Raw genomic sequence first — 16,092 nt, forward strand, 5'->3', positions numbered from 1 at the left:
AGATCCTCAAGCTTGGTGGCAAATGCCCTCACTAGCTGAGCCATGTCATTAACTCCTTCTTTTATGAGATTCCTTTTTTTGTTAGGGGAGTTAGACACTGGATTAAATAACTGTCATCCAAGGGGCAATTTCCAAAAGTCTAATTTGTCACAGACCTACAGTCAAGAGTTCAATTGCCTAGCCTGTGTGGAGAGATTGAGGCTGGGAAGCGGAGTGTAACAGAAGAGGATGTGCTCACCCTTGAAGGAGTGGAAGGTGCCAGGCAGGCAGGAGAGCTGTCATTTGTAACAGAACAGGGATAGGAGGAGGAAGTGGAGTGAGCCACACAACACAGCTGCAGTTAGAGAATGCAAGGGCAGAGCAGGCATCGAAACCACAGCTGGCCACCTCTGTATTTGTGTCTCTAACTGCAAGGGAAGACTCACGCTTGGGAAGAAAATGTATCAGGACCGAGGAGGGTTCTTTTGTGAATCATCTATCCTAGGCGCCTCCCTTACCTTGCTCTCCAGTCTCGGCCCTTCATGATAAGTAATGCACTCTGATCTATAGTAAAAAGATTTTTTTCTAATATTCATGTTATACATTTTCAGCTTATATGTGAATCTAAATATTTTTCAGGACTAAAGTTTTTTTCTTTAAATTTTGAATTTTTATATTGATATGTGCATAAATTATATACAATGTAATACATGTATTTATGCAAGAATTATGTCAGTGTAATTAGCATAATGGTCACCTCAAACATTCATCTTTTTGTGTATTTGTGTGTGGTAAGGTCATTTGAAAATTCCCTTTCCAGATAATATTTAGGGAGAGAGGAATAAAATTACTGTTAGCTACGAGGAAGGTGTTTACAGAATGAGTATAGTTAGCAGTCACATAGTTTATATTCGACAGGATTTCCTATGAAACAACATATGTGTTTCTACCAGCCTTGGTCACTTATGCCTGTGATATCAGCATGGCTCATAGATATGGCTACACATTGAATGAATCATAATGAAAGTTTGAAAAGTATGGATGCCTAAAACTCATTCCTGAAGATTTTAATTTGCTAGATGCTGGCAAATTTTCAAAGCTCACCAAGTGATTTTTTTTTTTAACAAGCAGCTGAACTTGAGAACTTAGTAGCTTAGTAAATGACTTAGTAACCAGAGGATCCCAGCTGTGTCTAACACTACTAAGCTAGCGAGGTGTTGTAGGGGGATGCTTTAGGATGAGAAAGGCACTGCTGAGCTCTGGGGCACATGCTGGCATCCTTCATAGTGTCTCCAGAAGCCAGGCAAGCATGAAGTTCCCCAGGCCCCAGGCCCTGCGGTGTGACAGAGCACTGGCATTCCAACTTGTCTTGAAGTCCTGTGATTCATGAAGGTTTGGGACAGAATCTTAGCCTGATGTTCCACCAATCATGCTTTCTTTTACATGCCTCAGCCTGTCTCCCTTCGTGTGTCAGCCCCTTTCTCCTTTTGCAGTCTGTCTGGCTCATGTTTGGTACAGAGTAATATGCAAAAGCTAGAAAAATGTCTGCTCTTATTGACCATGATGTTTCTGCTCAGGAGGCCATATAAATTATGAGAAAGACAAAAATTAAAGAGGCAGTCAGTGACCCAAATAAGTTTATTAGAATGCACAATATTTGGGGGAATACAATACCACATTTCCTTTTCAGGGACTAGTGAGGTATCAACATCAGAAGCCTGGCTTTGTGCTCTAGCCCTGACATCACCAGCTCCTTGTCTGAAAACAAGGTTGATAATAGCCACTTTGCTGCTTTCTTTTTTCTTTGAGACAAGGGTTTAACTGTGTAATAGTTGTCCTGGAACTAGCTTTGTAGCCAGGCTGGCCTGGAGCTCACAGATAACAGCCTGCCTCTGCCTCCTGAGTACTGGGATTAAAGGTGTGTGTCCCTACTGTATCGTGCTTTGCATCCTTCTTGTTGTGTGAGTTAGTGAAGCCATGTCAATTGTGAGCTGCCTAACAGCCGACTTACTGGCATTCCCCAAGTCTTTGGCAGATACTAGCTTTGGAAAGAACTCAGTGCTCCCCAAAGTTCAGGCAAAGCAACAAGTCATTTCTGACAGCACAAGTTGTATTTGCTGAATTTGAAGTGTCTCCCCACCCCCACACACCCCACCCCTTTCCACTGCCTTTTCATCCTGAACTTGCTTTCTAAAATGGAGGGCTTTCTTGCGTTTTTTCTGACACTGGAGGATTTGAAAAGAAAAACACGATGCTTCTCTTTTCTCTACTAAAATGATACTTTTTCAAGGTCTTGTACAGATCTCCTCTTGTAGAGTTTCCTAGCCATTCCAGCCTTTGTTCACTGTCCTTTTGTCTGAACTCAATCAGAGTGTCTGACACTTAGGTGCTTGGATTGTCTGCGTCTAAAAATTTTCAGTGATTCATGTCTATAGCTCTGTTCCCCAATCTTTATCAATAAGCTTCTTAAAAACTGTCTCACATGGTCTTGTTTTTCTGTCCCCTCTGCCACTGTCACCCTCAGCCACAAAGGAGGCCTTACAGAATTCACAGAACCATAGTGATGAAGCCCTTCCTGCTTTGGGCTTAAAGTTGAAGCCCAGAACTTTTCTAGTAATTAGAAAGGAGCCTGTGAATTAGAGCACAGTGCCTTGTCCTGTGTTCTTGTGAGTTCTAGTCACTGGTACTGTTCTGACTCCTAGCAAATCTAACCGCCTCCTGTGTGTCTGGAGGCAGTGACTAGTCTTCTCTTAGTTCCATCCCTTCATAGATGGTGGTACATCTTCCCATGGAAAGTGGGAAATTCATACATGTGGGAAGCAAGCCCCTCCTCCTCTTTAGAAAATCAAGAGTTACTGATTGCTCCCTGTGCCCATCGCCAGCCACTCCAGCATGGCTTTTGGAGGATGCACTTGTATAAGAATCCTAGATGCTATACTGTGCCAATATCCTTTTGAAAATACTGATCTAGAAATAAGCAAAATGAAGATGTTCATGTGATACAGTAGAAAGAATACAGGCAATGGGTCAGGTAGACAGGCACAAATCTGCTTCTGTGTGACTCACAGCCTGTTTTTACTTCTAAAAAATGTGGAATTACATGGATTAAAAGTAAGCACATAAAACACCAAAAGACTGATGGTCCCAAGTAAATGACAGCCTGTACATTTACTGTGCTAAGTTTCTTATTAGTTTAGTGGTTAATCCCAGTGATTCAAGGAGAAAGACCATCAACCCAAATCATCATGGCTGAATTAATTAAAGCAAGATTTGTTTATTCATATACATAGGCTGCTTCTCTGTAAGGTGGGGTTGAAGAGGTCAGTATTGGACATGAGGAAGAGATGGTTTTTATAGCTCAGGGAGGTGGGTTTACAAATAGGGGATTTGTAGGGCAAAATAGGTTGGGTTACCAGAGCAGAGCATAACCAGTTAGTCATAACAACCTTCTGAAACAAAGACATGATTGTAAGGTGGCCATAACAACAGGTAGTCATAACAACCCTTTGAAACAAAGGATTGCAAGATAGTAATAATTTTTCTTAAACAAAAGCATGGTTGTTATTTCCAGGAACAGGCAGTACAGAGCTATTTGTAGTCAAGGTTAAAGATGGGGCATAGCCCAATCCTTGAGAAACAGTGGTTTAATCATAAACAGGATGAGCCTAGTTTGTCTTTACTATCAGATGGCTTTCAAGCCCAAGATGGAGGTAGGCTGATTCATCACTTATTTTGAGTATTTGAATATTTATTCTAAGATATAGGCCTGTGATTCTCATTGGTTAGGTGATGTGTGTGTGTGAAAAAGAATTGGACTCAGAGAATCCTGCAACCACAACATGTAATGTGCTATACTTCTGCTGGGGGTGGGTCTGGGGCACAAGCATTGTCTGAGCAGAGAGATGCATTTTCTATGCAAAATGGATAGATGTATTTTAATGTCTCCATTGAAGTTCTTAATAGAATATTGAATGAGATAGGGCTTGTTTTGAACCCAGGACACTGGGATTGCCAGCTGCGTATAAAACGGTGAGAAGTGTTACAGTGCAGGCGTCTTGATTGGTTCGTTTCCTTTGCCAGTTAAATAATCAAATGGCGGGAAAAATCTCATGTCCAATATGTAACAGCAGGGAAACTCTAAGATACAGCAGACAGAAGCAGCCGGTGAAGAAAGGCTTTTAAGAGTGGTGAGGAACCACACACACAGAGCAAGGCACAGAAAAGAACCCCCTGCAAAGTGTGTGTGTGTGTGTGTGTGTGTGTGTGTGTGTGTGTGTGTGTAGAGGGAACCTGGGAGTCCCAAATTCAGTTTCTCCTTAAGGAGAGGGGCTAATAGTGGAAAAAAGTTCACCAGGTTTTAAGCTTCCAGGCTTTTGTCTCAGGTCAGGAGGTTGATGAAGAAGCCAGCATCCTGGAGAGGAAGAAACCAGCCATCGTGGAAGTTCAAATCCTTATTACCTGGTGTGACGCCTCTCCCTATCTGTCTGCTTCTGTTTAACTCTCAGTTCCTCATACCCACACTGTTAATTTGGGATCAGGTCCATCGGTTGTTAATTTCTCTAAGTGAATCACTAGCAGCCAGTTTAAACTATCTGATTTTATGAAACTTGCTGATTTATTTTAAGTTGGTAATTTTTTCTTCCTTTTTTTTTTTCTTATTATATAGGGTCTTAGTATATAGTCTAGGCTGGCCTTGAACTTTTAGCAATTCTCCTGTCTCAGCGCTCCAAATTCTGGGATTATAGATTTTTATTACAATGCCTGACAAGAGTTTTTCTTTAAAAATTATCCTGATCTTCAATTGAAGAAGCAGGACTTTAGAGTTGCTGTAGGTTTCAGAAGTAAGATGGGTATAGAGACCCAGGTTGTGGCTTCTTTACTAGGTTGTTTTTAAAACTAGAATTTTATTAGAAGAAGTTTAATACAGTCTAAAGAAGGAGCTCTGATCAAATTAAATGAGAAGCATTCTTCACATTCTTGGGATTCTTTCTGAGATTCTAGAAGGTATACTTACTGCAAGTGATCTTTTCAACTGAAAAGATCTCACTTCACCCGGACTATGTACACTGCAGCCCATTTTCTTTCCGTGGGCCCTCGGTAGTGTATGAATTAGTTTCTATTTTCTCTCTTACGCTGCAATATAGGTGAGCTCATCCAGAAATGTATTCTGGGCACCATTGCCTTTAGCCCAGTATCCTTTGGGAAAATCCCTGTGAACCCTGGCAACTGTCTCCTGCAGTCTTAGTTTGTGCAGCTTTAGAAATTCGGTCAAATTGTTTCCAGCAGGACAAAGTCCAGCTTGACAGCAGCCTCGGCCCTGATTTTATCATTCCAGAATGTTTTTCATTATCTCAAGGACAACCACAGACTTCAAGCTCTAAGAGGAAATGTAATACTTTAAAGTTAAACATGAAACAGTGTCTCCTCGCACTTTGAATGTATGCTGGGGAGGGTACGAGGCTCTAGGGAATCAGGGCTTAGCTTCTCACCAGCGGGAAGGTGTATTTGAGCTTCATTGTGTAGTCTTGGCATTGTCTCTGTTATGAAGGGAGGTCTTCCTTCTGCTGCCTCTTCAACATGCGCTTCAAGTTTTGTGCAGTTGCTGATGATTGGCGAACATTCAGCAAAGGCTTTTCCAGTGAACAAAGAGTGAACAAAAGATATGAATTGAATCCTATTCATTGTTTTTCTTGTTCTCGCTACAATGTGTGTCATCTCCGGCACATGCAATAATGAGTATTCAATAAATGACAGTTGGGAGAGTGAAACGTGCAAGACTAGTGTCTGGTGTATGAGACTAAAGAAAGGGATATTGCCATTGCTGTCAGAGCATACAAGCCATTGAATGCATACTTGACGCTATTAGCTTACAAAAAAAGCAAAGCAAAGCAAGCAAACAAACAAAAAACCCCTAATATAGCATAATACTATTTTAACCAGGGGCAAATGCCAATTGAAAACAAGACTTTTGTTTAGAAAATAAAGTGTATTAGGATGTGAAAGTTTGGGGGAAAGTCTGGCAAGTTATTCCAAGAGGAGCAGCTTGGCTAATAGCATGCTGAGTAGCAATCAGAGTTTCAGTAATGTTTTTCAAAGCTCTGCTAGTTTTGTTTAATTACTTAATAATAATTAATTAAACATTAATAATTACTGCAGATAAGCCCAGCTATTTTTCACTCTTCTTCAGGTTGTGAATGTGACAGGGGGAACCTCTTTTCTTGACTCTGTCACATCCATGGATTACTTCCCAGGCCTGAACTTGGAAGGGTATCCTAACAGAGATAGTACACGATATGCTGAAATTTATGGGATTCCATCTGCCCACACGTTGTTGAGGGGTACACTGAGATATAAGGTACGTGCTGTATTTTAAAAACATTGCTAGTTTTGATGTAAGTAGTGCATATGCTTATTTGTTTTCTAATAATTAGAATGAAAAACCAAGTTGGAGTTTATTTTTTCAGAAAATAAGTTAGTTATTAAGTTACTTGGCAACCTCATACTTTTGTATAATGCATTCTGGTTACTCTCTCCTAAACCTCTTGTCCCCCCCCACTCCCCACCTACCCAACCTCTTCCCTGTGTGTCCCTTCCCAAGGTTTATGACTTGGTTTTGTTGTATGACCTGTTTAGTTTAATCAGGGCTATTTGTCTGATTGTTGAATTGGTACTATTCCTTAGGAAATCTGGCAGGGTTACCAGTGGGTACAAACTGAAGGTAGTGTCTCCCCCTTTTCTGGACTCTATCCATAGGAAATCATTAAGCAGTGAGGGGCTGAGGCCCCTCCCTGAGTTCCTCCTCCACCCTTGCCTAGTTGTTGATACATATATACTGCCGTCACCCACAGTAGCTGAGAGTTCATAATTGCAGTGACTGTGTATTGTCTAGAATACGGCACTTTTCTTCCCTGCCCCCTGCCCTCTAGCCCTTACAGTCTCTTTGCTTCTGCTTCTGCAGTGATCCATGGGATGGTTTAAATGTCTTGTTTTGGGCTGAACACTCAACTGCTGCTCATTCTCTGCTCCTATGCAGCTAGGACATTCTGTTTCCAACACAGTTTACTGGTTTAAAAAAATCCTTTTATTAAATTGTTAGGAGACACAACTCAAAATAGTGAATTTATTGACTCTCTAGGGATAGGGAGCAAGTAGGAGGCTAGCTTTAGGTAGTATACCTGGATTTGAGCACTTCATTTCTTGGTCTTGTAAGATGACAGCGGTCTTAGGTTCCCCGCAGTACCAAGTTGGTTCCAGCTTCCTGTTATGGTCTATTAGGTTCAAATCCATTGTGAGTAACTAACTGCCCCTTTTCCTAATGGCTAAACATATAAATTTTGTTTTGTTAGCTGTGATTTATTTTTGAGATCAGTGTCCTCTATGTTTCCAGAGCTTATGATAAGGTTAGCATCATTTGAAACACATGAACTGAGTCTGGGAGAAGTGACAGGGTTAGATGGACTTCCTGAAAGCAGATCTGAAATTCTTTCTTAAACACAAAATAGAATCTTCAGTTGATCACACTTGAGATGTTATAAATATGTTCAAAATGAGAAAACCAGGTAAAGGAGTCCTAGCATGGCGTCCTTCCCCATATTCTATACATATCTAGCTCTTCACTGTAGAATGAGTTCTCTGCTTTTAGGGGGATATGGATTATTGTTCTTTCTATCACCACAAAGCAAAATAGATAGAAACTAAGCTGATAGAGTGCTTTTCTAGCATGCCCAAGGCCCTGGAACGGATCCTTAGCACATAAAGAGAACACAAAGCAGTGTAATAAAGAAAAGATCAAAATCTGACTGTTCTATCAAATAATATTCTGTTAAACTGCATTATATAATTCACCAGGAAATTAGCCCATATGCTGCCAGAACATACCATACAACATACTATTGAGAAAATGAAAAAGGACCCACTTATAAAGTCTTTTATGTGAACCAGTTAAATTATGATACTGTTAATATATCAGCAATGAAGATTATTTCCAAATAAGTTATAAAGATAAAACACTCTTTAAAAAAGCTTAATTAGTTGTAAAGGTAGATCTTGCTTAAAAAATAGCTAAAAATTCATTTGTCTTTTAAGGGAAAATAATTCGTTTGCTACTTATTAATTCTTCAGGGATATTCTAAAGCTTTGAATGGATTTGTAAAGTTGGGTCTCATCAACAGAGAAGCATATCCTGCCCTCCTACCTGAGTCCAACCCCCTCACCTGGGTGAGTATCTCCAGAATTCCGTGCTGTCCGCTGCACACATGCCTTCTGAGATGTCCCAGTTGATAAGTATTGGATCCCCAGTCATTGGGCATCCTCTGCCAATGCAATAAGCCAATCAAGCCAAATTAATAAGTCCAGGTCTAATAAACAGCAAACTCCCAGGGGACTCTTGCGAAGGCAGAAGAGGAATCATGTGGTGGGTCTGGCAGACTAGGTCTTAAATACTCTGTAGGCATGGTCTTGGGCAGCCCCAGGGGAGGAGCTGACCCTTGGCAGGCTTTCTAAGGGGCTGAGTCTGGAGAGAGCAGTTCCAGGGGAGAGGCACCCCTTGGCATGCTGAGGGCGTGGTTTGTAATTCCCCCCTCCCTCAGCCAACTGGAGATCCCCAACACCAGTGAGAGATAAGTTTTGAAGAGAACTAAACAAAACAAAACAAAACAAACAAACAAACAAACAAAAAAACCTCCAAAGCATCCTTTCTGTAGCTGATGTACAATGATGAGTCCTGAGAACATCTCCTCCCCCTTCCTCACTTGAGGAAGATGGAGAAGTTGAGGGGCTAATATGCCTGGTCTGCTCCTGTACTCAACTCCACAGGATCTTTCCCCTGACCCCTGGAAGGAGATGCCTTCACTCTGTTTTGGACTCTGGAATTTTCCAGTTGTATAGGTCATTTGGGCCCACTGAGTGTGATATTTGGGAGGGTGCTGGTATGAATCTTGCCAGTCCTCTCATTGGGCCATGTATGATCATGAGTAATAAGTTTATTACTGAGTTTTAGGCATTTCTGTGTCATATCCTGGAGTCTTGGAGTTGGACTGGAATTTAGAACTCATAGCTGAATATCAAGTAGAGCTCCCACTAGTGGCTGGCATCTAAATACCAGCTGAGCAGGTAGGCTGGGAAGCAATGTACTCTTCCTGGGTCCCCCAGGATGCTGTTAGTTATTGTGTAGAACACAAACAACACTCTGTTTGCATAGCATCAGATTATAAACATTTTAGACTTTGTGGGCCAAGCAGTCTCTGCAGAGCACTCTAGTACTGCCACAGATGATGCACAAACACGTGCATGGGTAGGTACATCTTCCAGTGAACTCCTGTTTCATAAAGCAGGCAATGAGCCACACTGGGCCTGGGAACCAATTGGCTGACTTCTGATCTGGAGCCTAGCTTCCTCCCAGGACCCTGGAAAAAGTTTTGTTTAGAAAGAAGAAAAAAAATCTATGGCCACTCTTTTAAGTGTTCTTTTGAAATTTGATTCCCTGCGAGGTCTTTCTCATCTTCTGAAGTGACAAAAGAACTCTGGTTGCCATTGGCAACCACAGCAGTAAGTCCCCTGTACTTTAACCTGCTCCAGATTGATGGCTGCAGGGTGTGTGTGGAGTATGGGTGAAAACAGTGATGGAGCAGATACATGACCAGGAAGTGTGTTAGTGTTTCCCCTTTTTACCATTGACTTTTTATTGTTAAACATTGTTCTGGAATCCTGTACATTTGTGATATATCGATATGCATGCATGCATATGTATGTATTTATACACATGTAATTTATGTTTCAATTTTCTATTTTAATTTTTTTCTAACAAACTTGAGGTCCACTTGATGTCTGATATCTTGATAGACTTATTTCTCAGATCATTGATGTTTTGCTACTTAGGGGCTTAGACTCTCCATGTTTCTTTTTCCAATCAGAAACAGCTCCTGTGTGACCTAGTTGGAATTTCCCGCTCCTCTTCGTGTGAGAAGCTTAAGGAAGTTGTCTTTACAAAGCTGGGAGGGGACAGTACCCAGCTTGAGGCTGCTGAATGGTAAGGGCCCTTTTTTTTCATTTAGATCAAAACACATTGGACCACTGATTAATGATGTAGTCATTTCTGGCCAAAGAAAGGCTATGGCATACCACACATGTATTTATCTTTGATTAGTTAGCTGTTTATTAGCTAATTAATGCTCATTAGGTTGGTCTTAGAGAGATTATAATGTATTATGTTTATATTGGGATAAAAAAGTAAAGTGAAGAAATCTGATGGCAATTATTACCTGGAAAATGTTTATTTTAAAGCATTTTCTCATTCCATTCCTGGATAAAGTGGGATTTCTCTGAGTATTTCCCCACTGACTGCAGAATATTCATTCATGTGACTATGGGATATTATTCATACAAGTATACTTAATGTGAGAAAAATAATCTGTAAATTAACCCTTAAATGTCATAAAACATGAGCTTTTTTTATACCCTCTTGCCCTGCTCTATGAAGCAGTGTCTCAGGGAATCTGGGGAGATCCTGAAGCTAAGGAGTTCCTTTTATTACTATTTTTCAGTTTAAGTGAATCTTAGAACTTGTGAGTTAATGCCAAAGAGCCAAGGAGCTCTTTTCTACTTCCTAGAGAACATGCATAGGCTGTGAACTAACAGAGACACTTGTGCTTTTCAGGTTGGGCTTACTGGGGGATGAGCAGGTCCCTCAGGCAGAGTCTATTGTGGATGCATTCTCCAAGCACTTGGTCTCAAAACTCTCCTATGGTAGGTTATGGGTTTTCACTAAACATTGCTGAAGAAAATCACAAGGCAGTTTGGCCAAAGGATTGGTCTTGGGAGTGGTGGCCATACGACAGGAAGGGAGAGATTTGGAAAGAGGGAAAGGGCACTGGGCTGAGGCAATAACAGAAAAATCATTAGGAAACAATGAATTCAGAAACTATGAGAAGGAAGAGAGTTTTGTATTTAATGTATTAGGTAAATACCAAAGCAATATTTTTGGGAGCAAGTGTCCATCCTTCTTGTCACACCAACCAGACTACTCCATACTGAGAAAGGAATGTGGTCGATGTTTTTTTTTTTTTTTTTTTGAGGTTTTCACTGATCTTTGGGTAAAAAGCATCATAAATGGTTATCTAGAGATCATATGTAATTGGAGGGGAAACTTCAGAGAAGGGCAGAAAGGTAAACTACAAATAACAGTTAAGCTACGATGATGATTTAGAATGTTTGCATTTGTTTTAAGGCCCTGAAGAAAAAGATATGATTGTGATGAGAGACAGCTTTGGCATCAGGCATCCCTCTGGACATTTAGAAAATAAGATCATTGATCTTGTGGTTTATGGAGACTTCAATGGCTTTTCCGCAATGGCTAAAACTGTGGGGTTACCGACAGCCATGGCAGCCAAAATGTTGCTGGATGGTAAGTTCACTTTCATCAGGACTGGGTCTGTTTCCTCTTTACCTTCAAGTCAGCCAGTGCCTAGGCAGCAAATAGTTTGCTTTATTGAAAATGATCAGTCTTGGAAGATACCTGGGGGCCACACTATGGTGAGGAGTGAGCATAGGCCCTGACATGAGACCAAATTTTCACTCAGCTCAGTCACAGGACCTCTGAATGATGGAACAAATGTAGCTCAACATCTCCCTCTCATAGTGTGGGCCTCAAGTTAGACTAGTTGTTGGTTGGCCACTCTCACAAGTTCTCTGCTTCCTTTACTTCAGCACATCTTTCAGGCAGGGCAAATTGGAGGTCAAGAATTTTGTGGCTGGACTGGTATCCCAGTTCCACGACTGGAAGCCTTGCCTGGTTACAGAAGGTGGCTGGTTCAGGCTCCACATGCCTCTTTACTAGGATTCCTCCATAGGTTCACCGTCATAGATTCCATTCCAGGGAGTTTCCCCTGCACTGGTTCTCCGCATAGTCTCCCAAATGCTTCCCCCATTCCGGCCATCTTTCCCTGTCCTCTCTCCCTCACACCCCTTCTCGCTTGATCCCCCCTATTCCCATCTCCACCCACCACAGTCCACCCACAAAGTCCAGGGAGATCATATGTCCCCTTGAACCCTTCTTGTTACTTAGCCTCTCTGGGTCTAGGTTGGGACTTTCTGTAAAGAATTTCAAATTTTAATTTTCCGTGTTCTCTCTTTATGGTCACATATAGATTGAACACCTTAGCTTTGGAATTCAGTACCAGTTGGCCCTGGTATTGGACTCTTCAAATGGAAATGGATCTCTAACATCACCTTTAAATTGAAAATCAAAAAATGTGTTTTCTTTTAGGTGAAATTGAAGCCAAAGGCCTAATGGGGCCATTTACAAAGGAGATCTATGGGCCAATATTGGAGCGGATTAGAGCAGAAGGCATTGTATTTAATACACAGAGCACAATCAAGCCATAAATGGGAATTCATTTTTCTAGGCATCAAAGCTGTCAATTTGTGTATGACAAACTTGCTTATCGATGGGCTAAAGCGTGAAGTTTTATGTTTTGAGCATAACTCATTTAAAACATGAAGCATATGTTTTGAGTAAGTTAATGCAATGGTGTTTTTGAAACTCAAATCTCTATTTTAGTAAAACTTTTGGAGTAGAAGATGACAGTCATTACAGAGACCTTTAATAAGTCTATTGTATATTTTTGTGTGTATGTAAAAGTGATGGTGATCATAGTTTAATTTATTGTGCTTCTTTTTTCTTATAAGAACATATCAGCAAATGCAGTTCTACTATTTTTTTGCCAGAAAAAATTGCATGTAGTTATATTTTTGTATTTTTCAAATTGATTCTGCTAGACACATTTAGAATGACATATCTACAATTGCAAAAGTAATGTTTCACATCTTTTGTAAAGTTATGATCTATTTAATAAAATTTTTTTGAAAATTATTTTCTCTTGAATTTTTGGAAAAGAGAATTGATAAAATAAATTCACAGTCCTCATTATCCTTTTATTAGAAGCAGAGAAAGTGTTTGAAAAACTCTAGCACCCCTTCACGATAAAAACAAAACAGAAAAACCCACCACAAAACACATTACAAACTAAGACTAGAAAGGGATGCCCTTATAAAAGATAGCCATGAAAAACCCACAACTTGTATCATATTTAATGGCAAAATACTGAATGATTTTCACCTAACACCACAAGTAAGACAGGAATGTTGTCACTTGGCCACAGTGATTCAATCTGTATTGAGGGGTTAGGCCATGGCAATTAGGCAACAAAATAAGATAAAAAAACATCTATACTCGAAAGGAAGAAAATGAATTCTATTTGCATAGAATTTCCAAGAATTGCATGGGAAACCCAAAGACATAGTGAAAAGAATACATCTGAAAAGAAAATATCTGAATTTATCAATTCCGAAAAACTGCAGAATCAGGAATAACTTACAGCATTTGCCTTTCTGTAAAGTATGAATGAGTGAACCAAAAGTGGCTTTAGAAAAACAATGTCAACAGCATCAAAAAGAAAAAAGTAGTAAGATTGAGAGGTTAGAAGTGACACTCATATTTGTTCCATTGCCTTTTAAAAAGTGTGCTAAGACAATTCAATGAAGAGAAATACCTGTTCATCAAATGATGATTGAAAACATGAATAACCAGAAACAATGAAGTTGGATCACTGCCTCATAGAAGATATAAGAACTAAGGATGCATCTAAAAATTCTAAAAAAGAGTTAGCACTGTAAAAATCTTAGAATAAAACATAGGCATAAATCTTCATGGGTTTGAATTAGGCAATGGTTTATTAAGTAATTGAAGCAAAAATCACAAGCATCAGAAGAAAAAAATAGACAAACTGGACAAAATAAAAATTAAAACCTTTGGAGTTTCCAAGGAAAGTGCTACAAAATAAAAACATACTTCCAAAGAACCCAGAGAATCAGATTTTTTTTTTGTAAATCAGTTGTTTAGGGAAGAATATGTAGCTAGAATATATAAAGAGCTGTTATAATTCAATATGAAAAAGATAACCCAATTTTAATAGTGTTCAGAAGTTTGGATTTGGCAGTTCCCTAAAGATATACAAAAATTTAATAATAGTATGAAAAATTAAAACTAATTCTACGGCAAGATACTGCTTTATACCCATGAGAATGGCAGGAATAAAAAAAGATAATGAATGTTAGTGTATACACAAAGATGTTGAAAGGATTACTGAAGTATAACCGAGAACAATGGAGAAACCCTTATAAAAACCTGTACCTGGATATTAATAGCAACATTATTTGTAATATCTCATCAGTTAAAAAAATGAATAAATGTGAAATATCCACCCAATGGACTATTGCTCAATAGTAAGAAATGAGGTACATGTTACGTATGATATGGATGAACACAAAGTATTCTGTGACAGAAAAGGCCACTTATTGTGTAATTTCATGTTGTGTCATTCAGAAAAACACATTTCTATATAGTGCTGGGAGAATTGAGAGGAAAACGGAATGACTACTAATAAACCTTTTAACAATGGCACAACTCTGAATATACTGAAAACCATGAACTTGTACACTTGGAATGTATGATCTATGATATATACATATATGTATATATTTGTACACACATATATGTATATGTGCAAATATATGCACATAATCTCCAACTTATAAAAAGATTATATTTCAAGTAAAATGTATTTGCTTCTTTACAGAAATAGTTTTGGCTTTAAAACTCTGGTACCCATCTGACTTGAAGTGTTTGTCTTCTGGAATGTAAAACTAGTTCCTCCTTTGAGATCATCTAGTATTATGCATGGGTTATATGATAAAATATCTGGTGCTATTTGGAAAGGATCAGAGTGGAAAAAGCATGCTCCCACTTGCCCCCCCCCTCACATACACACACCTGTATTTTTACTGTGTAATGACTAATGTCTGTTAGCGATGATAGGAAAGGAACAACAATGAGCTTGAACAAAGTTAGGAGCAATCAGACTCAACCGAACTGGCTCAATATGAAGTTTTCCTTCAGAGCTTTCAAGTAAAGGTAGCAGTGTGTGTGTGTGTGTGTGTGTGTGTGTGTGTGTGTGTGTGTGTAAGGTATACATGAATAAGTTCTAAGCATACAAGCATATTACTCTTCTAGGATCAGCAAGGCAAAAAGAGCCATAGACAATATGACTGTCCCAATAAAACTTTATTAGAAAAGCGTGATTGGTATACTTGACCCCCAAATATGAACTTTTGATCTAATTATTCTGGTAAACTTAATCCTCATATCTTCCATATTTCCATCTTTTAGTCTCTTCCAGATAATACCAATGAAGTATCACTATTGCCAAGTTTTCCTTGTTCTAGACTCAGGAGACACTGTTAGTTAACTGGTTTTGTAAATAGCACTGTTTCCTTCTGTAGAGGTAACGCCCAGGGGTGGTACATAGGCTAAAGAAGATGCCTATCACCTACCAAAGTAGATGCTCAAAAGCATAGATATTTTCCCCCTTTTCTTGCAATAACATTTTTCCTTTGAAATTTATGATTTTAACTTTGAAACTTTATTTGGAAGGATGATCATTTATGTTTGGAAGATGCTTCAAAGATTCATGCTACTCAAAAAGATGTACTTCCATATTTCCTAATGAGGAGTTTAAAATGGTTGTAGAGGTGAGAGCACCACAGTGATTGGTCAGTTCTCTAATTCTACAGATGAGAAAATGTATCTCAGAGTTAAATGACTTACCTGGGGTGGTAAGACTTCATACTGAAACAATTCATTATCTGAAGACACGCAAAGTAGGTGACACATTTCAGTAGCCATCTGTTTTACAAAGAATATCTTTGAAATTCAGTCTTTTTTTTTGCACATGTATGTGATATGCATGCAAAGTGTATGCAAATTTACATGTGTGTAGACATGTTGCTCATGCGTAGATGTACACATGGGGGCCTGAGGTGGTTGTTGAGTATCTTCTGTGATTTCTTGATTTCTCTCCTCCTAAGATGCTAAGGCAGAGTCTCTCACTTGAATCCAGCTCACTCATTCTTCTAGTCCAGCCAGCTAGCTTGCTCTGGGATCTCCTGTTTCTGCCTCCCATGTGCTGGCATTACACATGGAACACCACCTGCCCAGAACATGACTTGAAAAGGCTTACAGGGAAATGCTGGCTGTTTTTGCAACAATACATGTTAGTA

At 39.4% G+C, this 16,092-nt stretch overlaps 1 protein-coding gene across 2 annotated transcripts in view; it reads left to right on the forward strand.

The window, feature by feature from the left end:
- Nucleotides 1-14,611, forward strand: part of Aass (aminoadipate-semialdehyde synthase) — a 55,220-nt gene extending 40,609 nt beyond the window's left edge. Inside the window, exons 19-24 of one of the 2 annotated variants that reach the window (XM_028872999.2) lie at nt 6,167-6,334; nt 8,101-8,196; nt 9,891-10,006; nt 10,634-10,722; nt 11,204-11,380; nt 12,242-14,611. In XM_028872999.2, coding sequence (XP_028728832.1) covers nt 6,167-6,334; nt 8,101-8,196; nt 9,891-10,006; nt 10,634-10,722; nt 11,204-11,380; nt 12,242-12,360 — 765 coding nt within the window. In that variant the 3' untranslated portion in view covers nt 12,361-14,611. The remainder of the gene's footprint in view (nt 1-6,166; nt 6,335-8,100; nt 8,197-9,890; nt 10,007-10,633; nt 10,723-11,203; nt 11,381-12,241) is intronic. The other variant, XM_028872998.2, reaches the window with a different exon arrangement.
- The last annotated feature ends 1,481 nt before the right edge of the window (nt 14,612-16,092 follow it).

Source organism: Peromyscus leucopus, chromosome 3 (assembly GCF_004664715.2).
Source record: "Peromyscus leucopus breed LL Stock chromosome 3, UCI_PerLeu_2.1, whole genome shotgun sequence".
Taxonomy (NCBI): domain Eukaryota; kingdom Metazoa; phylum Chordata; class Mammalia; order Rodentia; family Cricetidae; genus Peromyscus; species Peromyscus leucopus.